The sequence below is a fragment of the Hydractinia symbiolongicarpus genome, chromosome 9 (genome assembly GCF_029227915.1).
Source record: "Hydractinia symbiolongicarpus strain clone_291-10 chromosome 9, HSymV2.1, whole genome shotgun sequence".
NCBI lineage: Eukaryota > Metazoa > Cnidaria > Hydrozoa > Anthoathecata > Hydractiniidae > Hydractinia > Hydractinia symbiolongicarpus.
This window is the reverse complement of record NC_079883.1, coordinates 4,097,385-4,119,986: the sequence shown is the minus strand read 5'-3', so window position 1 is coordinate 4,119,986 and position 22,602 is coordinate 4,097,385. Positions and strand designations below refer to the sequence as shown.

The window sequence follows — 22,602 nt, the reverse complement described above, 5'->3', positions numbered from 1 at the left end:
AAAATTGTTTCAGTTTTGTCCGTATTAATAGTCATTTTGTTATTATTCAGCCAGAGGTCGACTTGCGAAATTTCTAACTCGACCTGAGAGACAAGGGTATCCAAGTTTTTATGGGACGAAAAAATTATTATATCATCTGCATATACATGGTAGTAGTTTGAATTGATGACAGATTTTAAGTCATCAATATACAAAAGAAAGAACAGGGGTCCCAACACAGGTCCCTGCGGCACCCCAAAAGTGTCTTTATGAAGCATATCTGACCCTGTGTTGTTTAGAAGAGTCAGCTGCATTCGGCCCGTTAAGTAGGACTCGAACAAGTCAAAGGCAGCATCTCTGATGCCAAAACACCATAGTTTTTTATCAAAATTTTATGATCAACAGTGTCAAAAGCTTTTTTAAGGTCAATGAGCACAGCAAAAACAAAGTTGTGTTGGTCGAACTCAGTAAGAATATAATCAGAGACAGTGACTACTGTAGTTTCTGTGGAAAAGAGTTTTCGAAATCCTGACTGTCTGTCATTCAGGAAGTTGTGCTTAGAAATAAAATGAGACATTTGCTCATGCACTAACTTTTCAAAATTTTTCATAGGAATTGACAAAATGGAAATAGGCCGATAATTAGTAGAATCTTTTTTATTGTCACTTTTAAAAATAGGCGAGACTCTTTTAGCCTTCTAACATTTAGGTACATAACTAGTAAATAAAGATTTGTTGAAAAGACTTGATAAATAAATACTTAAAACTGACGAACCTGCTTTTAGCAGTCGTGAACTAATTCCGTCCAAGCCTGTAGCTTTATTAAGTTTTGGTGAACTAATTATTTTTTCGACACTTTTGGTCTCAATAGGGCCCACCAAAAATCGTGTCTGCTAACAGGTGAATTAACATTAGTAATGTCAGAAGAAAATTTAGAGGCTAGTTTGGCAGCAATGCTGACAAAAAATGAATTGAATGTGTTGGAAATTTCTTTTGGGTGAGAAGTTTCCGTACCATCGTTTTGGACTACTCCTTTTATCGAGGTAGTATTGTCTGACTTATCAGGAACCAGTTTCTTTAAGATTTCCAAAGTTTTTGAAAGTCCTGCAAAACGTCATTAGAGTACTCGTTTTTGAGTCGTTTTTTTGAGACCTATTACCTGGTTCCTTTTTTGTTTGAAAGCTTCCCAGTCTATGATGGATTTTGTTTTTGATGCTTTCCGTTTTAAGAAGGTTCATTAACATCACATCTCGTGCAAAGAAGCAAATTTCTTTTGGATCGAATTTGTGTATAAATAAGGTTGCTGTTTAAATTTATAATCTTATTTTTAGAAGAATGATACAAAAGTTGACAATGGATGGTTTAAATAAAACCAACAAATAATTACATGCGTAAATGTGCAGGGAGTGGTGGTAACTGTGCAAACACTGACATGTGTTTGATGACCACGAAGTTGCCACTAATTAGAGGGGAAAAGGCGCCCAATGGAAAAAAGAAAAAAACACATATGATTTTCATAATGATAAAAAATGCTTGGGGAGAGGATTTAGTCAGAGAAAAAGTACTAAATCCAATGAAAGTAAGCATTTCTCAAGCCCAGTTTAAAACTTTTAAACGAAAAGGCGTTGATTTAAAAAACAACAAAAATTTGTAAAATTTTAAAAACAACAAGAAGCCCTGGGGACTCTAAGAATTCGCTACCAAAATATTTGATGACACCTGCTAATTCGTTGTTATCGTGCCAAACATTCGAAGAGGTTTGGTGCTTGAAGCTCTGAAGATAAAACACACAAGTGACATTACATCTTAAAACAAACGCAAACAAAACGAAACGTGTCATAATAAACTCACACTTTAAAAGAAATTGCGAACAAATATTATAGCCTATCATTCATGGTTGGAAGTCTTTCGATTGAAACGTTTATGGTCTTAAACGGCATTTAGTTGACAAAAAACAAAATTTTGATAGCACCATCATGTTCAGCATACTTTTTTTATTAACTGTGCCAAATTTTGTCGAAAATAAAGTAGTTTAAATTTTTGGACCAATTTTGGCCTAAAATGACATTTCAGGTGGCAAAAAATCAAAATTTTGATGCCATCATCATGTTCAGCATACTTGTGTTATTAACTGTGCCAAATTTTGTCGAAAATAAAGTAGTTTAAATTTTTGGACCAATTTTGGCCTAAAATGACATTTCAGGTGGGAAAAAATCAAAATTTTGATGTCACCATCATGTTCGGCATATTTTTTTGTGATCTGTGCGAAATTTTGTCGAAAATAAAATAGTTTTAATTTTTGGACCAATTTTTGTGCCTAAAATGACATTTAGGTGGCCAAAAATCGAAATTTTGATGTCACCATCATGTTCAGCATACTTTTTTTTGTTAACTGTGCCAAATTTTGTGGAAAATAAAGTAGTTTTAATTTTTGGACCAATTTTGGCCTATAATGACATTTAAGGTGGCCAAAAATCGAAATTTTGATGTCACCATCATGTTCAGTATACTTTTTTTGTTAACTGTGCCAAATATTGTGGAAAATAAAGTAGTTTTAATTTTTGAACCAATTTTGGCGTAGAATGACATTTAGGTAACAAAAAATCAGAGGAACGTGAAATCCCAGGGTCGATTTTTTCTCAAAAAATGCTCCAAAAGAAAAAACGACGGTTTTTCTTCGGGCGCGGAAATTCAACAAAAATTTGTAAAATCATTAACTCTTTGCATATATTCTATGACTACATTATTACTACAAATCTGTTTAAAAATGTGGCTAGTTTGTGTAAAGTAACCACAATTTAAACGAAATACTACTATAAAGCGAATACAGAAAGTGAATTAGTTAACTTCAAGTGTGTATGCCTGAAATATAATGCACTTCCTCTTGTTCAGGAAGCATAAGTTAAAGTCAAAGTAACACATTTGGTATTTTTATTGCATAATTATTAATAATTATGTTTAACATTTATGCAACATACAATACTTAACTTGTTTTGTTTTATAGGAAAGAGTTGGTATAATCTATTAGTTAATATTTAGTAGTAGAAATTTCTTGTCCATTCTGTTTATGAAATATAAATAAATCTCACTTTTCTCCTTGTTTTTGTAATCTAACAAAGCTCTGAAAGAATGAAGGTTAAATAAGGAAGCGATTAAGGCGAACTTAAAAAAACATTTTTTGTAGAAAAACCCAAACTTATATTGTTGCTTAAAATTTAAAATCTTAAGCATTTACAAATCAAAAATTACTAAAATTTTTAAAATAAACAACCCCATAGTTAATTTTTGTCTTCAATATTTAAAAAGCTACAAATAATAAGAATCTCACAATTAGAATCCTACAATTATCTTATAAAGAAAGTAAGAATGAACAGATTTTAATTTCTCCCAGATGATGTGAATATCAAACGCAAGAATCAATCAGACTATACAGAACTATATAACACCCCCATAATTTATAAGGACAACCATGTGCCAACGTCCTTGTGGATGCTCTATAATTCAGAACGGCATCCTTAATTAATGGGCACTCATCCGATTTTTATGAAATTTATCTTCTGCAGAAGATCTTAGGGGGTGCCATATAATTGCCATAAGTGCCATAGGGTGAATTTTCTGCCACCCATTTCTATATGAGACAATAATTGCGACATGGATGAATATGGATGAATTAATTATCTCCCACCGGTCAGGGAAATCCTCTTAATTAAGCTGTACAGCTTAATTTGGATGTCAGCTTAATCAGGATGTATGATACAGTCTAAATAGGCGTTTTACAGCTTAGTTAGTGAGAATCGTGAGAAATATTTGCGAATTTTATTTTTCACTTATCTTATGCCTTGACTTCAGCTGCGACTTTTCATTTAGCTTTTAAGGTTGATACAGTGCAAATCCTTATAAGAACAACTGAACTAAAGGAGCCAATAGATTTGTTTCCCGGCTTGACGCAAAGTCTTTAATAAGTGTTTACAGCAGAAGTTTTAATGATTAGGATTTGTTACATGGACTGTGTGGATATCAGAAGGCTGAGTTCTTTCGTTAGGAGTATGTAATAATGACCTTCTATGTGTTGCAACGAGAACGAAAGATATAACTTGCTTTATATAGCCCTTAATTCTGGCATCAAAACTTGTTTTAGTTGTAGCTAAATGTCCACTAGTGATTTTTTCTTGTAATATGGTAGTGAAGCCACTATGACCCTCGTGTGCACAGACTTGCTGGAAGCAATTTTATGATTGAAATGATTTAATTGATACATGAAGAGTGAAAAAAACTGGGTGGCATTTTTTTTCACTATGGGCGTGGTCCCCGACCGTCGCCAGCACTTTCACGGTCAGCAAAAAAAAAAGGTTTCAGCTAACTTAAATTGGTGCACAAGGAGGCGAATAGAAAGCAAGTGTATAGCAACCTTGAAGTAAGTTTTAAAAAGACGTACATTGGTTTCTTTTACTATAACAATTTCCTCTTGTCCAATACCTTCCACAATTCCTGGTTAAATTCAGGAGATTCTACTTCGAGCATAGAACAATTAAATGGCAAATGCCTGTACTCCTTCCTCAGGAAATAGTTTAAGCACTGTGGTTTCATGCTAAGTAGTGGTATAGATATTATTGCACTGTATTATATATTAGCTACGTAAATTGTGAAATATTTTTTTGTCCTTACCAATAAATAGTTTTAAAAATATTTTTGGTAGACAAGCTACGATATAGATTACTTACTAACTTATCGTCAGCTTTGATTCTAAAGACTGGCATGAGTGTCATCCTGTGTCATGAGCAGCTATAATAGCTAGTAAAGCAAAATATCATTCTTTCTGTGTTATACTTGAGACGGTTGAATGAGGATGATCCAACATTACATAAAGCCCATACTCTGAAAAGACTTATACTCTTACTGTCAAGTCAAACTACCATTATTGAGTAGTACGTAAGTAAGAGTTTATTTGCTTTGTTCTCAGATTTCGCTCTGGTCACGTAGCCGGGAGGAAAGCCTTCCCTCTTGCTTTATGGAAAAAAATAGCTGGTTTTCCGGCCAGTGATGGTGAGATTTGTAGATAATAATTTTCGCGCTTTTCGCAAATATTTTGCGGTTGAATATTCTAAAAGCCCTTTCGCAAAATATCGTGTATATCAGTTTTTTTATCTACGGGATTATTTTCTCCAATGTTTACACACGTTATGTATTTCTCGCATTTTTAAGTGCAACTTGTTACATTGTCATCATGTGATTGGCATTTTGTTTACCATGCTTGAAAATCATGTCCAAATATTTCGCATATATTTTTTACGGATGACTTTACACTTCAGCGGATTAAAAAATGCCTTTAAAGTAATTAAAAAAGTTGATTGTCAAAAAATTTCGAGAATATAAACGGTTAAAAGTTTACTTTTTACTCATAGCAACAATGTGTCATCTCGCATTCTCGAATCGGTTTTTGAAAATTCGATGTGTTGTTATCAAAAATTCAGGTTTAAAAGTTAATTTTTGGATATTTTTGCATTTTCAAGTATTGAAAGTACAGATTGTTATTTTCTCCGGTGTTCTTCATTTTTACAAACCGCCAACACAATTATCGAACTTTCAGGTAGTTAATGTAAACCTAACATCTCTACCAATTTTCTGACTTTAAAAATATAAACATTCCCGAAAGTTTGACAATATTTGAAAAATTTCTGACATAAGGGATACAAGGGTCGGTAAAACCAAAATGAATAAAAAATCGACCATTGCAATCTCTTTAATAATAGCCGTATTCCGTCTGTCTGTCTCTGCGCGGACCCCCCGCTGAGTTAGAAAATGATGTTACGGAAACACGAATATAAAATGCGATATATTTTTGTTCACTTTGTTACGGCAGGTTAATATAAAGGACGGGCGATCCCGTGGATTTTTCCACGGGCAATGACTAGTCTCTTTAATAATAGCCGTATTTTGTCTGTCTGTCCGCGGAAACCGCGTCCTGTTACAGAAACACGAAATGCGATATATAAAGGACGGGCGACCCCGTGGATTTTTCCACGGGCTAACGACTAGTCTATATTATAATGCCCGTATACGTCTGTCTGTCACGCAAAATGGTAGCTCAGCTGCGCAATAGCGAGAAGCACGCAATGCGGTATAAAAAGGTCGGGCGAACCCGTGGATTTTCCACGGGCTAACGACTACTCAAATAAATTTCAAGAGCATGAAATAGTCATGAGTATTAGATACTTTAGGACTACCAATTTAAGCCATGCCTTTTTTTTTTGAAATAATAGACAGGGTGTAATTCTCAATATTTGTGAGGCCATGTAGCCATGTAAAATATCTATCTCGTATGTAAAATGCAAACAAAGTCAACAAAACCAGAATAGCCAAATAAAGAAACAACTGGCACAAACAAAATTTTTGAAACTAATCTATTCTTAAAACTCCGTACATTGTAAGTTGCAGAGTAAATGTTCCACTGTTGAAACAGAAATACTGTTACACTCAAGTCGCAGTCTGTACCTTTGATCTCGGGATTTCCACTTCACAGTACATTAACACTGACCAGTAACCATTTAAGCACTTCTTTAGGTCCAAATGATTTTGTAATAACGAAATCTAGATTGTTAAGTCCTCTGTAATACTTCCACTTAAAAATCACATTAGTGTCTTTTAATAAAATAAACAGCGCTGTGCATAAAAATTTATTTTATCAGCTTGTACAACAATGTTTGGTACACACTCTCACCACATCAACGTCGATGACGTATCTATTGAAGACCACGTGACTTAAGCAAAGCATCAACGGTAGCCTTTCTTTTACGAAATTGAAAGAAGACGTCGTCGGGATGTTTTGAACCACCCAAAGCTAATACAGTATCTCGAAATCTAAAATAAAGGGCAGAGATGCTAGTGTTAACTGAAAAATTTGACCTTTTTTGATAAAAGTTTCTACTACGATGGAAGTTTTACATTTTCAAAACATGAAAAAAGATAACGTTTTCGTAACACAAACACGATCATCCATGAATCTTTAAGTAGCCAGCAAATACTGCTTACCATTTTTTTAAACATTAATAATAGTAATTTCACCGAAAAGCTCAGCTAAAATTTTGTCGTTAAAAACTAGCGAACCTTTTGCCCAAGTTGGATATATTGTCTCTGTCATCCAAACCAACATCTTCAAAGGCGGAGAACGCATCAGCAGATAAAACCTATAAGGCAAGCAAATTATGGAAGAAAAGTTTAATTTTAAGATAAGTTAATTGTTAACCCTCCCGCCAATTATAAGTGGAGAGAATTGAAGAGCACTTACTTCAGCCCACATATACGAGTAATAACCAGCTGCGTAACTGCTACTGAAAATATGCAGGAACGAGCATGGGAAGTGATCTTCAGGATGAGGCGACATTACTGTAAAGTCATCTGATACACGTTTCATAACACTCCGCCAATCGTCTTCGCTAAACAGAATACTTACTTCTTTAAGAACATGAATAAACAAGGCAAATTGAATCATTGGAATTTAAACTCTGTACCTTGTATGTAATTCCATATCCAAAGCGGAGAAGTAAAGTTGTCTTAGCGTGCTTAATCCTGCATGATACACCTTTCCTAGAACGGTACACAAAAATCATAGAACCGTGTTGAAGAGGTTTAACATAATAAGCAGATCCGGCAGACTTATTCTCAACCTAGTCTTAACCGACACTGAAATTGTGGTTAACATAAAAACGATATCACACGACTAACTAAATATTAAATAAATGTCCAAGCGCTTGAGGTATTCCTGTAGGGAAAGAATAGCTCGCGATACCGCATTTTTCCCAAACTCGCACAAGTTTATTTCGTTAAAAATAAGCTCCATTATCGCTAAAGTGATCAGTTTTTTCATAAAAGTTCTCTTTGGGACAAAACACCTGAGAAGAAAATCACTAAAGCATGTATTTAAAGATGGGTCAATCTCAATAGATCAAAAACAATTAGATAATCCTTCAAGGCTAAAAAAACTCATTGAATTTTTTACACAAGAGAAATTCTACCCTGCTACTAATTTGATATAACAACCTTTTCGAAGTTGCTGAAACATTTCGTAAGGTAAACTTTCACTTGTTGTGTAATGAGAAGAAATTTTTTGCATCGTCACCCAATCATACAACCAATTTTCCATAAACTGCGACGGAAGCTCGACCTAAAGTGTGAAAAAACTTGAAAGATTCGTGTGATTGACACACGAGGTCGTTTTGTACCTCCAAATTGTTTTATTATACATGTTATTAAATCTTGAGGGAAGAAATGAATGCTGAAAGAGAAGAATGCGAAATTTGCGTATATTCAAAAACTAAATTTCACATTTTTTTTAGAAAAGGATTGGTATTCGCAAATTTTTTTACAAAGTTTAACAAGTAATTAAAGAGATGGATAATACTAAATTTTACATACTGCATCCCATTCGATATTGTTTATACCGGCAGCCGATGGATACTTTACTGCTGTTAGCATATGCTGGAGACCGTGGCCGAACTAAATAAGCAAATAAACTATGAATATCTTTTTTTGATGGTGTTTTTATAGTAAGCAAGGCCATCACACCTCGTGGAACAGCGTGGTAACTTCTCGAAACGTCATCAACGAGGGAGTGTCACCAATAGGAGGGCTTTGATTACAAACTAAATATGCGATTGGTTGACGATGCAACTCATCATTGCGATCTACGATAAAGAGTTCCAAATATAATATTTACAAAAGCTCACTGGATCCACTTAAAAAACAAGAGTTATTTAAACTTCTAAAAGTAACAAAACATTACCTAAGGCAGAATCCATCCACGCTCCACCCTGTTTTTCTTCCGGACGAGAGTATGGATCGAGAAAAAATGATGCTACCTGATCACCTGAATAATCGAGTCAAAACATGAAGTGGAAGCGTAAAAATTAAATGAGACGCATAGTGAAATTCTACTTACCACTAGCATCGTAGATGTTGAAGAATTTCACATCGTCATGCCATATCTCAACTTCACCTTTCGGAGCCTGATATCATGAAAGGAAAGTAATTGCATTTGTAATGAAAATGCAACACTGAATGTCTGTTCAGCCTCGTCATGGTCTAATTTAAAATTGGGGCTAATGTGCTGCTTGTGTATTACATTTTATTTTGACTTTAATTCAGGCCTCACATTGGTTACTGTTGCTTACTTGAAGAGAATAGTGTACGGTAAAATCTCTCATTACCGACACCATCTTTACGAAAATATTCCTGCTTTACATAAGGGGCTAAATATACTTTGTTTTATAAAACATGCGTATAAGAAACACGAGGCTCAGATTGTAGTCAATATCAACTCGTAGCTCGTAAAATAAAGTAGAAATTTTAAAATTATTTATTAACGAATTTTGGGTTGGACCTAAGCTTTACAGATTTGAGATTTGTGGTTAAAATTACAGGGATAGGGGTTATACCTGTTTGTGTTTTGAGCGATTATATTTCGGATAGAGCAACAAATCCAACGTTAGAACCCAAAATTATCGACGTTGTGAGTGTATGCAAAAACTTTCCCACGAGTCCCCTAATAAAAATTTGATCATTTTGCACGATGACGTCAAAATGACTTTACTATTTGCCGCTTTACGCGGTAGCTTTTGTTTCAGATGTTGGTTGTTCACATAAGAGATATTTTCTTCAATATTGATGTTATTTATATCAGTGGTTAGAGATAAGTCGTTTTCAAGCGGGGGGTAAGACTTAAACTGCAATTTCTCAGTGATCTGGTATATTTTCTGTCTCTTACACAGACAGAATGTTTGATCATAATAAGATGTAAACTCACTGCCAAACAGAACATAGAGTGTGAGAAGAGCATGGGGAGGATTGGGAACTACCACAAGCGAATAAGCACACTGAAGAATTCTAACAGTTCGTTTAGTTTAGTAATATTTTTCTGCTGTTACAGAGCACAAGTAGTTAGTTCATTAGGATACCTTCCCCTACCTCTTTGATGTTAACATTGAACAGTTCCTCTGCAAGTGCAAACAACCCTTCTAACACCCTGAATAGAAAAATGGGTTTTTATGTAATTTATCGCGAAATATCTGCACATAAATATGGCCAAGATTCCTACCTTGGAAAGGGAAAGTATTGGCGCAATTCTTCTTCGTTTAAACTAAATAAAATAGATATACATAAATAAAATAGATATATTAATTCATTATTTTATATATATCGCCTAAATACAAAGCAATTTTACAAATAATTCACAAATCCCGAATTTAACCAAATTTTTATAAAAGTCAGGAAATTTGATGACGTATTTATTAAAAATGCCAAGATAAACAATTTCTTTGATCAAGTTTTTACTTAAGGTCTGGGCAACAGCCCCAGCATTAAGGAGCCCAAATAGTCCAGCATGAATAAGGTTAAAAAGATGCCTAAAAATTTTGCGAGAATATAAATTAAAGGACGGTAAATTTTTTATTTGAATGATCAACTTGTAATGATTTTTTTAAAACACTTCTAAATCGTGTAAAAAGCAAGTTGTTATACCTCAACAACTTTTCTCTTTGTCGTTCACTCCAATAAGCTATATCCCAGTGTCTGAGCTCGCCTTCATGTCCATGCTTCTGCACAAATTCCTGGTAGAAAAATACACATTTAACCCAATTTTTGCAAATTTTAATCAGAATAATAACCGACGACAAACGATCATCTTAGGGAACGCAAAACAGAAGAAACACAACATCGTATCAATAACCATCAGCGAAGCAAATTTTTAAAAACAGCAACCGTACTAAAAAAGTATATACTGAAGTTTCTCAGATTTTAGCACCGTTGCTGTTAACCTGGTTGCTTATAACCTGATTGGTTATAAAGAAATTTGATTATGCAGACTGTAAAAGACAGAACGAAAATTCGTACCTGCAAAGTTTTCAGTTCTAAACTTGCAATAGATTTCGACTTTTCCTTCAATGTATTTAACATTTTCCACACATTCTCTGGTTGATCTGCCATTTTGTTGCTAAGCGACAAGGTTGCATAATCGTGATAGCCAAGTATGGCTGACTTTCTCTTCCTACAACAGCAACAATACATTGCAAATCATCCATTTCAGAAGATGTAAATATTCTATGGTGTGCATAGGATATATAAGGTCAATTATTTATTGAATACCAAGTAAGATATTAAACACACACCTCAGCTGTCGAATCTTTTCAATCACCTCAGAATTATTTTGTTTGCCAGATGATGCGCGTCTTATATACGCTAAGTATAGCATTTCTCGTAAACGTCGGTTTACACTGGAACAAAATGAATAATATGCTCACAACAGCAAACGACTACTTCTATGACTTTTAGGGCCTCAGCATCTCAGAATGATATTTCTTATCATGGATACCAGAAAAGAGAAGTTTTTAGGAGTTAAGTGAAACCACAGGTTTATTATCAGTATTATTATATCCTTATCCATATTCAATTTTAAAAGTATATAATCAAAATAAAATTTAAATCGAGTAAATGAAAAAACAACAAAACAACTCACTGTCATATAATAAGCCCAACAAAATCTAAGTACTGCGTTACATAATTTGCATGAGCATTCAGTACCTTTGGTTTTTACCGAACGGCCTGCTGATAGGGTTATGAGGGATTTTAAATCAAAATCATGGTTTTGACACAACGAAAAGTCTGTCATTAACCAGTGCATAACCACAATTTTAATATTGGAGGGGGGGGGGGGGGGGCTATATAGAAAAATTAGATATATGAAGCCGCTGTATATAGTGGGCGGCGAGTGGAAAATATTTAAAATTTACATCTCTAGATTGGCGGAAAATGACCTTCCAGACGTCAACAATTGGCATCAAAATTTAGATAAAAATTTCATTAGAAACCAAAAGATAGAAAGAGATACATATTTACATTACACGACTACAATAATACAAAAAATGATAAAAACACTAGAATTTTTAAGGGTGCTAGCACTTTAAAAAAAATTTACATCGCAATTGGACTTTTTAAAATGTGCTGCCACCCCCTTAAAACATTCAGTGGTTTTGACCATGAGTAGAACATCTGTTTTATGTTTTTCATTTCTCTCTGTCCTCCTCCCTTTCTTTCTTTGCTTTTTTTAGAAGTAAAAATATTAGGGGGGGGAGGCTGTGCCCCCTGCCCCCCAGCGGTTATGGCACTGTTAACCATATACACTAGAAAAGATGAAATTAATTCCTTTTTTTAAGTTTTCTATTTGTCAGTATAACCCACTCTATATTTGTCTAATTTCTTGTCATACCAGCTAATAATACCTGAATGCCATTCGAATTCGATTGATTGATGGGAGGAATGTGTGAAAAAAGTTACTTGCTTAAAATTCTTTACATTTTCAAAACTAGTGACAGTTTCTTAATTACCAGTGAGTTTCTTAAAGTGGTTTCTTATAAAAAAGAAATGAGTGTACAGTAGAAATAAGACAAACTGATAATACACTATCATTAAAAAAGGTAAAAATTTATTTTACAGAAACCAAAACTAGAAAGGTTAAGCCGTAATAAAATATTCCATCCCTTTTCAAAACCACGCCATTCAATAACTGGCGACCCCTCACCTAAGTACAAATAACTCTATACTTGTTGCAAAGAATTACCTGTGTTTCATAAATGGTTCAAAACATGGCATGTCGAGGGAGAGCTTCCATGGTCCAATGTCAGGATCAATGTCTTTTCTAAACAAGCAAGATAAAATAGAAAAGAAAAATAAGCATCTGTTCTCAAATCTAAAAGTTTTTGAAACTGTTTATCAACACTCACTCTAGTTGCACAGACGCAGTTGATGCCATTAAGTTAATCAAGGATTGAGGTAAGCCTTCCAAATCTTCACGTTGATGCACGATATGAGAAAACTCTTTAGTACTGTCCAAAACATTGTTCCTATAGTAAATTGAAACAAACTTAACATCTTTCTTACTGTGCCTTTTATATAGTTACCACTGAGCCTTTCATACTCATAAAAAGATGGTTCCTTTATTCTCTTCTTAGGTTTAAATCAAAAATCTTTATATCGGATCTATACGCCAGGTTAGCCGTTACACTAAAATTCAAACTGTATATATTCTATTATAGAGCTTTTGTAAATAAAATACAATAAATTAAATTAAATACATAAAAGTGGTGCTAAGTTCAGCTAATGACTTCATAATGTTATTAAATTCTTTCTTCTCTTCCCCTTCTAAATGTACACCAGCTTGTCTAGATCTTCTCAATGTTGTATTAATAATCCTGTTTTGACATTCGTCCAAGGTATTACTTTTAGATTCTAGAAACTAAAGAAGATTTTGGTATATCAAGGAATAGAACAATGCTATCCGTAGCAAAAAAAACTTAAATCACCTGCATAGCATCAAACATTGGTCTACTTTGAGATATTTTGTTGATTAAAGTCACTACTTGTGGTTGCACTTCCTGAAAAGCATTTCTTAAGGAAGGGTTATTTTTTACATGATGTAAGTGTGACACCGCACTCCATGCTAATCCAAGTTTATCAAACAAAAGTTCCGAGTTTGTAATCACATCTTCCCAGGAGTATTCTTTTTTAGTTTTTATTTTCGCTTCAAGGTGTTCAAATTTTTCTTCCACTTCTTTGACAAGATTTGGAATTGATTTCTTTACCTCATCAGCTGTTATTCTGTTGTATTCTGGGATTTTCTCAATCGATAACAAGGGCCTTTTAAAACTTGCCTTGGTGCAAAATTTATGTCTTGTCTCAATATTGAAGACGATGCTTGAAAACTGCAAACAGCGTATTGAAAAGCATTGTTTTAATGTTGATGGATACTGCTGAAGAATAACATTCATAATTCAACACTAAAAGAATATAAATATGAACCTATAACACAATTTATATTTCTAAACAAGTGGCATAATACTAGCTGTAGATTCCTTTGAATGGTATTGTAAACCACTACACCCTTTATTAATGCATAAAAGTCATCCCTCAAAAACACATAGCTAAAAAAGAATGTTGTGTAACATTTTGAGTAGTTTTCTTTCATTTAATAATACTTACATAACTACAAGAATAATCAAGTCATAAAAAATAATTACGTGCATACAGTACAACAGTTAACTCACAAAAAGAAAAAACAGAAAACAAAGAAAAAACAAAGACAAAGAAAAAACAATAATAAGATCGCAGACTAATAAAGACAATTAATATCTGCAGAAAATTTTCTTCTTATCTGAACTTCTATGCTAATCATTTGGTAAAACTATGACAAAAAAGGAATTAAAGAGAAATACAATTTTATTTTATATGTGTATCGCCAAATGGTTCATTCCTTTATCTACGACAGAATAAATTATAACATACTGAGCATAAAAAGTGTTATATTACAGTAAATTAAGTGTTTGTTGCACAGGATGCTTGGTACAAGTTGTTCACACCATTACTTTATTTCTGATACAAGATTTAAACAGTTGCGAATCTCTCTGAATGTTATTCTTGTCAAAAATACCATATGCAGCTAAAAAAAGAACATGTAAGTAATTATAATTCTACCAAAACTCAACCTTTTTCAAAACTTATCAAATAATTTCCACCTGTTGTTTCACAGGCAAGTCCATCAGATCGTTTTGCTTACAGCACATGCGCTTTGCATTGATGGACAACTCAAGAAGCCAACTATAACAAAGGGACAATGTTATGTGAGAAATTTCTCAATCGATATTTACAACGAACAAGTCATTGAATTCTGCTTATGCGCACCTGTGTATAGCCTCTTCCTCCACTTGCTTAATATTAAACCATTGTTTGGGAGCAAAAACCAATAAAAACAAAATGGTAGCTGCATTGCGTGCAGTCAGTCTTAATTCTGGATCACGTCGGAGCATTCTGTGAACAACTTTGTCAACTATCTTATTGCCTGACCTAAAAAAAATTGTATTATCACCTGTCTTTAATTTTGTTTTCATCTATGTTTAGAAAAGTTAAAATAGCCTGAAGAACACTGCTATTTCCTTATTAAGGGTTCCACCCTGTTTTGGGCACCTTCATCAACAAAAACCAGCCTGTGCAAAAATGTGATTTTCTTCCTTTTGATTTGTTAAAGTGAATTACATATATACTACTTTGTTTTGCTCTGTTTCAGAAAGTCGGCTTGCTATCTCATTTTCTTCACTGAATCTCTTACTTTAAAATTTTGAGATAAGCACCTTACCTTTCAACCTCATTAAATCATAGCAATCGTAACTATTCAATAGACACTTAGGAGTTAAGTAGAGTTATTACAGTACGTTATTACAGTAAAATTGAAAGAAAAATTCTACTTTAACTTGGGCAACTTCTCTGCATTGTAACATGTGTTTTCAAACTGACCATAAAATGGATTTTCAAAACCAAAAATTTCATAAGCCAGTGTTCCAACAGACCATGCTAAATAAGAAAAAAAATGTCAAAAAAAGACATGGCAATGTGTTAATTAGGCATCTCTCAAATGTAAATTGTTGTAAGCCAAGGAGGTTTGTGAGTCTATTCAACAATAAGGATAGCCATATGGCCTAACTTTTTTCCTACAAAGTTCATGTTGGCAAGGGTAACATAAGATTTTACATATTTTCTCGGAAGGTTTTAGAAAAGGCCTAAGTGATGTTTGCTGTGCAGCATTTTTTCTCTGCTTTATGTTCATAATATAAAAAAATCAAAACCGTTTTACCATCAGCCTTGGAATAATCGATGACTTGGTTTTTTCCAGCCACAGCATTGATGATCTAAACAAGAATTTGATTAATATAAATATCTTTCACTACCATTTACTTCGTAAACAGAAATTAATAAAAAGAGCAAGCATACCTCTGGTGCCATAAGTGCTGCATTCCCACCTTTGTGTACATACTCAGATTCATATGAGAGCATCATATTCTTGTTGTAGAGGCAATCTCCAAAATCTGTCAAAACCAATTGAGGGCAATCAAATCCATCCTTTACGTTGATGAGAATGTTATCTGATTTGATATCTCGATGTACCACACCACTTTTTTCTAAATGAGCAACAGCTTCAACCAACTGAGAAAACAAAAGTACTCTGACTTCACGAGAGAGACGATTACTATTGTTCTGAAGAAACACTTGCAATGAACATGAGTACTTCGGCATCACAAGGAACAAAGTCTTGCTTCGAGCATGGCCACCATGCATTCTGGGTATAGCCGCAGGACAAGTTAATAAAAGTTCTTCATTAACAGGAGTGGAATCAACAAAATATGCAAGCAACTTTATGATATTGGGATGTCTTTTCAATATATCTAAAAACATAACTAGTTAAGTTTAGTAAAATAATAAGAAAATAACTAAAAATATTAGAGTGAAAATATCATACCTTTATTTGACAATGTTTTATACTCTCTTTCAAAAGCCTAAAGACGAAATTATACGCATGCGTTACATTCTTGTGAGGCAGGCGGTTGCAAAACCACACTATTGGTACGAGATAACTTAAGGAAAAATACAAGGAGTGGGAAAAGATACATACTTGCAAGATGGCAGTACCAGATGACTTGGCATAGTAGTTAAACATAGCTTTTACTGCACACTAAAAATTAAAGCTGCATCTTTATATATTATTTGTTATAGTGTATTTGTCACTAGAATGCAACTTTCTGTAAAAACTTAAAAAAAATAATGTTACATGCATAGCTTTACGTTATTTTTGTTAATGTTCTGCAACAAGTATGATGACCTCCTACAGCTCACCTCTTTCCCATGATTATCTGCTTCATATACAACAGCATTGCATGCATGACCTAACTTTTTGCCAAGTTTATAATCGTCGAAAGAGTATGAATATTCTTCCACAGAGTCATCCTAAAGAAATACCTTGCTAATCTTATTTTATGTAGGAAAAAATGGTGGCTTTTTTATAAAATTACATGTTGTATATATAACCAACCCCTAGATCTTGTCCAATGCTATTTTGAAATGATTGGGCACATTCTTGTAGGGATGGTTTGTATGATGTCTTAGTTTGTTCTAAACATAAGATGTTAAATTTGCTTGAAACTTGTGTTTAAATTTTATGGATAAAAAATAAAGGTATTTCTATGACTTGAGGAGTACAATGAAAAATAATTGTCACATACCAGCTAGATAGGTTGAAATAAAGGAGACCAATGTAAACCTTTTTGTATATCTGTGCAAAATCTTGTTGCAAGCTTGTTCTGGAAAAAAATGTAGAACATATACAGATGCATAAGTGAAAGTTCCTTGTAGAAAGTTTGTTTTAGCATTTAATGCTTTTTATAACTCCGGAAACAAAAAATTAATCTAAATTTTCTTTTTTAAATAACTTTCCTATTTTCAGAGATATAGGACAAAGTTATTCTTCTTGTTTTTTATTTAAGAAATTTAACTAGTTACTTACCTTATCATAATAATTTTCATGCAAGAACTAACTTCCGCATATTACCCAAAAATTATAGTTATACTTAGTTCATAAAATTTGGTACAGAAAATTATGTGAAAACGCAATTTTCTGCTGGGTAAACTAGGGACCACCTGGAACTAAAAGAGAAACAATTTTATAAAGCTTAAACCCCCATATATTTCTTCAACCATTTTTTAACAGTATCTGATCTTATACATTTTGTTGATCAGCATAACAAGCTTAATACAATAGCAGGGCAGCAGTTAACACATTTACAAATACAAATATATAAAAAAAATTCTTAGAATTTGGCTGGTCTCTGCTTACATCAGGAAAACTCTTATATCTCCAAGCCTATCAATAAGGGGAGAGCAATTGCTCTTGCTCATGCAAAGGCTTGCCCGATTCTGAGAAATGAGAAACTAGCTGAGCCATTAATTGCTCCCCCAATTCTAGCTGAGCAACATTATTTCATTTCACATGGAAAAAAATCCCAACGCACAATTTTTTTTTTAAATTTGCAGAACTAAAAGTAGCAATATAGTAACCTTAAAAGCTACTGTTTCTGCTATCATCCTATGTGGGAATTACTAAATTTAAAGGAAAACTTGGGTATGTTTATTCTTCTTTAAAACAATGCGAAAATATGTGAAGAAACAAATTGGCAACATAAACTTGGCATTATTATTTCTGCATTCATTTGTTTCCTTAATAATTAAGTAATTCTACAGTTTACACAAACTACATTCATGTTGCTATTGCACTAAAAAAATTATTTGCACAAAAATTAGTCTGTATAAAGGTATTTAAGTAAATTTACATGTACATAGTTTTACAGGGCACTTTATTACGCTTACTTCTTGAACTATGGAGCGGGTTGCTCCAAATAATGTTCTTCCATTCTAATGCTACATTTTGTTTTGGTATAAGCGACCATTTTAATGATTTGCAAACATTATAGCACTGGGTTTGGTCATATGCTAAAAACAAACAAAATACAAGAATTTGTAAATTTAAATCAAAGCAACAAGGATTAATATTTCATAACAAAACTCAATGTACATGGTATCATACCTAATTTTTTGGATCCTGCAACAATTCCCTTTAAAATCTCTCGACTGAGGCGAAATATGTTCATTGTTTAATGTATTTACTACATCTAAAAAATAATTTAGTTATTTCATAAATAGTATGTTAACCATATTTCAACTGTTATATACATACTGGTTTATGTATATGAATATAAAAAATTGCACACAGCCATTTTGATTAGTGTCGCATTATAATTATAGGATTCAAGGATTTTTTAAGACACATCATAGCAGAATTCATTATTATTATTTAATTGTTTTTAATTCGCCTTTGTTATAAGTATATGCTCATGTTGGAGACATAACAGGACATTTAAAAATACAACAGGCATGAGCACTGAACATCTAAACCCTCAGCCATTTTCACAAGCAACCACAACTTATCATATGCAAAAAAGACTGAACATCTATTATACACCTAACACACAAAAATAGCCTTTCATCTAACATGCATTTTTAAGTTAGTTTTTTTCCATAAGAATACTAATAATTTATTTATTTATTATATAGTTTATTTTTGAAAAAAAAAATTCTTTTAGCAACTTTCCAAACTTTCACCAGTGTTACCAGGAGGCAAACTTGAATTAATGCTGTATATAATTAAAGCTTTTTTAAGTAAAAAATGAAAAAGAAATATTTCGTCAAATAGAACAATGCTTGGTGGTACATTTTTGAGAGTAGCTGACCATGCAATTTTCCCTAATGTCGCAGCATCTGTTAGATAGTATGTTATTGTTGAGTCTTATATTAATTCTTATATTGTTGGTTTATATTTTCCTCAGACCCATGTTTTCTTGAATTTTATTTTTCTTGCAAGGGTGGTACAACTTTCCTAGGTTTTATTGTGATAGCCCTAAAAAATCCAATTTAATCTCCTATGTGAGTAACAAAGGACTTAGTGAAATTGTCCTATTGATCCAAGCTATATTTTCAATTGTGAGTGTCGGTGATGCATAATCTTCAAAACAGGTAAATACCAACTTTTTTTCAAAAATGTAGAGAAATACATTGGGCAAATAAGTGCAATAGTATTAGTGGAAGGTTAAGAGCTGACATTCAGTTTGTATGCAAGTGTTGCAAAGGTGAGATTATAGAGAATGAAGTATCTCCAGCTTCAATGATGTAGAACAGTGGCTCGTTAGAGATAGTTGAGAACTTCTGTTACTTAGGTGATATGTTGGGCAGTGAAGGGGTGTTGGAAGAAGTGTTACTTGCAGGATAGGTTCTGCTTGGAAAAAGTTCAGAGAGTTACTTCCTTTGTTGACTAGCAGAGTCTTATCAATTGGGGTAAAAGGTAGGTTGTATGAGACCTGTGTAAGAAGTGTTATGCTGTACGGTAGTGAGACATTGCAGCGAAGCATGAAGATCTTGACAGTTTAGAAAGGAATGATATGAGAATGGTTAGGCGGATGTGTAATGCCAGTCTGAGACAGAAAGAGTTCAGATGAGCTAAGAAGCAGGCTAAGTATCCGTAGAATTAAGGATGTTATTGAGATAAGAAGATTGAATTGGCTGGGGCACTTGGAAAGAATGGAGGGGATAATTGGGTAAGAAAGTGTAGAGACTTGGTAGTTCCTGGAGCAAAGCCCAGAGGCAGACCGAGAAAGACTTGGCAGGAGGTTATAAGGACAGACTTGATACAGAGGAAGTTGAGTTTAGATAAAACACAGTCTAGAATAGATTGGAAGAGGGTCATTAATATACCTCGTCCAACCCATACTAGAATGGAAAACGAACGTTAAGTCAAGAATGATGATGATGACACTGAATCATAGTGCCACGTTTTTCCTGTGCGCGCAGAAATGGAGGTAATGTGTCCGCTTGGTTTGTTTACATTTTTACCTCCATTTCTGCACACGCATCCGGCATTACACAATCAATTAGATGCGCGCGCACGTAAATATCGGGACTCTGATGCCTTGTATTGTGGCTTTGTACACTATGCATAATTTATTCAGAAATATCTAATATTGTATTTTGTCAAAGTTGGCTGAACCTCTCTTTGCAAAAACAAGGACTCCAAAACAACTGATTTTTAATGGTAGCTAAGTAGTAAGTCATTGCTGGCATGGTTGGTAATGTAGCCAGGTATCTTGATACATTGGTGTGATGCATTGTCTTAACTTAGCAATGAGAACAATGGACATGCGCACACAATTGCACAGGCAAAAAATATAAACAACAGACAATAAAAATTTAATATAATAATATGTAATAAATAGCTTATTGGAAAAAACAATTTCAGCCCATTTTCAATCTTGTAATCACAATTACCATAAATAGCTATTTTAGCCTGTGTGGTCCTTCTGTCGTCAGAAAGATGCGTAGCTAGGTAAGCATATAATTTTTGTCTATTTTATTAATTTTATTGGTTAGTGTGTTGAACCCTTCCCCTAAATCAGCCATATGTCAATAAAAAAACCCTCCTTATTCAACAGCCCCCTATGTCCAATTCATATATTTAAACTTGAATTTTATAAGAGTTATTAACCCTCTAACTTTCAGTGATTTTTTTTGCTGTTGCGCTTCCTACAGGTGATACACATCAGAGTCCTGGTTTTGTGAACGCTGATTTCAACGAACGCCAATCCAAATGGCGCTTTGGACACCCGCCATAGTGTCTAGATAGATATTTAATCCGATGGGAGACAATCCTGTAACTGTTTTTGTTTTCAAAGGTAGCTAGACCTACCCTATTTGCACGAATTCCAGTTATCTGATCGTAGCAGATGCAGCTACCATTTTTAAATACCCTGCCATGTGACCCACACTGGCTAATTAGGTAGTTCCATTACGTCATTTACGTCACAGACCAGGTTATTGTTTACAGCAGGAGAGCAACCTGAATAACGACTTAGGCAGCCGCTTGACTTACCGCTTGGGTTACCGCCGGCACACACCCGCGGTAAGTTAAGTTCTACCTATAGGCGGCCGCCTATTAAGTTACCGTTAACCTTAACGCGAAACTTAACAGGTGATTTAACCGCGGCGGTTTTATGTAGACGCAATTGTCCAAATCTGGCACAGTACGCAAACGAGGTTTCCCTTGGCAACGTTATTGAAAGAGGTGGTTTATAGGTTATTGAAGAGAGCGGTTGTCAGTTGGGAAGGGTGTTTATAAAATAAAGTTCTTGGGTTTTCAGTATCTGTTATTAAGGTGGGTTGTGGCGTAGTTTTTTATTCAAATTTTGTTATCACCACTTTTTGGAACAGTGTTTGGTTTATTCTCACTTCTTTGTCATAAAAGTAAATTAATTCTTGTATTACAAATATATATTTATATTCCTTTCTTTGAACTATAAACATTTTATTTTTCTTCATTTCACTTCCACTGATCTTCTTCTACTGATAATTCTTCTCAATCTAAATCAATTTTTACGTGACAACCTTCGCAATTAATCAGCTCGCAGAATTAAAAGACCAAACTAAATAATTTAACATTGATGTCTGTGAATACAAGAATGTAAACTGCTTTATGACCTCCTCTTAAATCTTAATTACCAACCTGCTAAAAACAGTTCGGTATCGATGAACAAGTTAAAAATAATGAAATAAACGCCACAAGTAATTGGTCTAGTTCGAAGTTAAAATTGTTTAACTCAGTCAAAAGAATAGTGACTGCTGACATTGATAATCCTTCTATCTTTTATATCATGCTATAAAACCCCACCAATGATGTTAAAGAAAAAGATATTATAAATTTCAAATCGACATATTATCATTTATTCTTTAACATAACGTGATTGTAGTTGGCAGAAACATTAACACACAACTTGACCAAGTAATAACAAGACGTATGATATACGCAAACAACCTCGCGAATAAAGTTTACAAAAAGCTGTCTATCAAATTGGGATTTTTGTTACGAAGTTAGACACGACATATTTTACTATTCAGATACGCAATAATATTTGTTTCACACTTATTTTTCAAAATTGATTTGTGAGACCTTCCTGAACGGAAAGTTCCCCGAACTTTTAATTTTCGATGGGTCCGTCTTGGGTGAACCGACTGACAGGAAGAAGAAAGACCACAAACCCACAAACCCCAAAATTTGCGAAATTCATTAATTCAGTTAATTCTGCCTACATTTACTTTTAAAAAGTTTGGTGGAAACACCTTTATTTACTAGTTAATTAAACAAGTGTTTTGAACA

General features: G+C 33.7%; 2 protein-coding genes across 2 annotated transcripts; both read right to left on the bottom strand.

Annotated features, from left to right (window-relative positions):
- Nucleotides 1-6,358: 6,358 nt before the first annotated feature.
- Nucleotides 6,359-13,941, bottom strand: LOC130656606 (uncharacterized). Its single transcript, XM_057459497.1, has 18 exons — nucleotides 13,328-13,941; nucleotides 13,100-13,260; nucleotides 12,749-12,868; nucleotides 12,586-12,663; nucleotides 11,138-11,242; nucleotides 10,863-11,016; nucleotides 10,491-10,579; nucleotides 10,069-10,110; nucleotides 9,939-9,996; nucleotides 8,914-8,980; nucleotides 8,758-8,841; nucleotides 8,541-8,659; nucleotides 8,391-8,471; nucleotides 8,016-8,139; nucleotides 7,487-7,562; nucleotides 7,264-7,411; nucleotides 7,083-7,162; nucleotides 6,359-6,836 (listed from the first exon to the last, which is right to left on the bottom strand). The coding sequence occupies exons 1-18, from the start codon at nucleotides 13,790-13,792 to the stop codon at nucleotides 6,719-6,721; spliced, it is 2,169 nt and encodes a 722-aa protein (XP_057315480.1). The 5' UTR covers nucleotides 13,793-13,941; the 3' UTR covers nucleotides 6,359-6,718.
- Nucleotides 13,942-13,958: 17 nt separating this feature from the next.
- On the bottom strand, nucleotides 13,959-18,538 carry LOC130656607 (serine/threonine-protein kinase Pink1, mitochondrial-like). The gene is made up of 13 exons (XM_057459498.1): nucleotides 18,430-18,538; nucleotides 18,213-18,335; nucleotides 17,072-17,149; nucleotides 16,882-16,961; nucleotides 16,686-16,796; nucleotides 16,465-16,524; nucleotides 16,312-16,348; nucleotides 15,786-16,237; nucleotides 15,649-15,703; nucleotides 15,263-15,368; nucleotides 14,703-14,864; nucleotides 14,537-14,618; nucleotides 13,959-14,460 (listed from the first exon to the last, which is right to left on the bottom strand). The coding sequence occupies exons 1-13, from the start codon at nucleotides 18,491-18,493 to the stop codon at nucleotides 14,383-14,385; spliced, it is 1,488 nt and encodes a 495-aa protein (XP_057315481.1). The 5' UTR covers nucleotides 18,494-18,538; the 3' UTR covers nucleotides 13,959-14,382.
- Nucleotides 18,539-22,602: the final 4,064 nt, after the last annotated feature.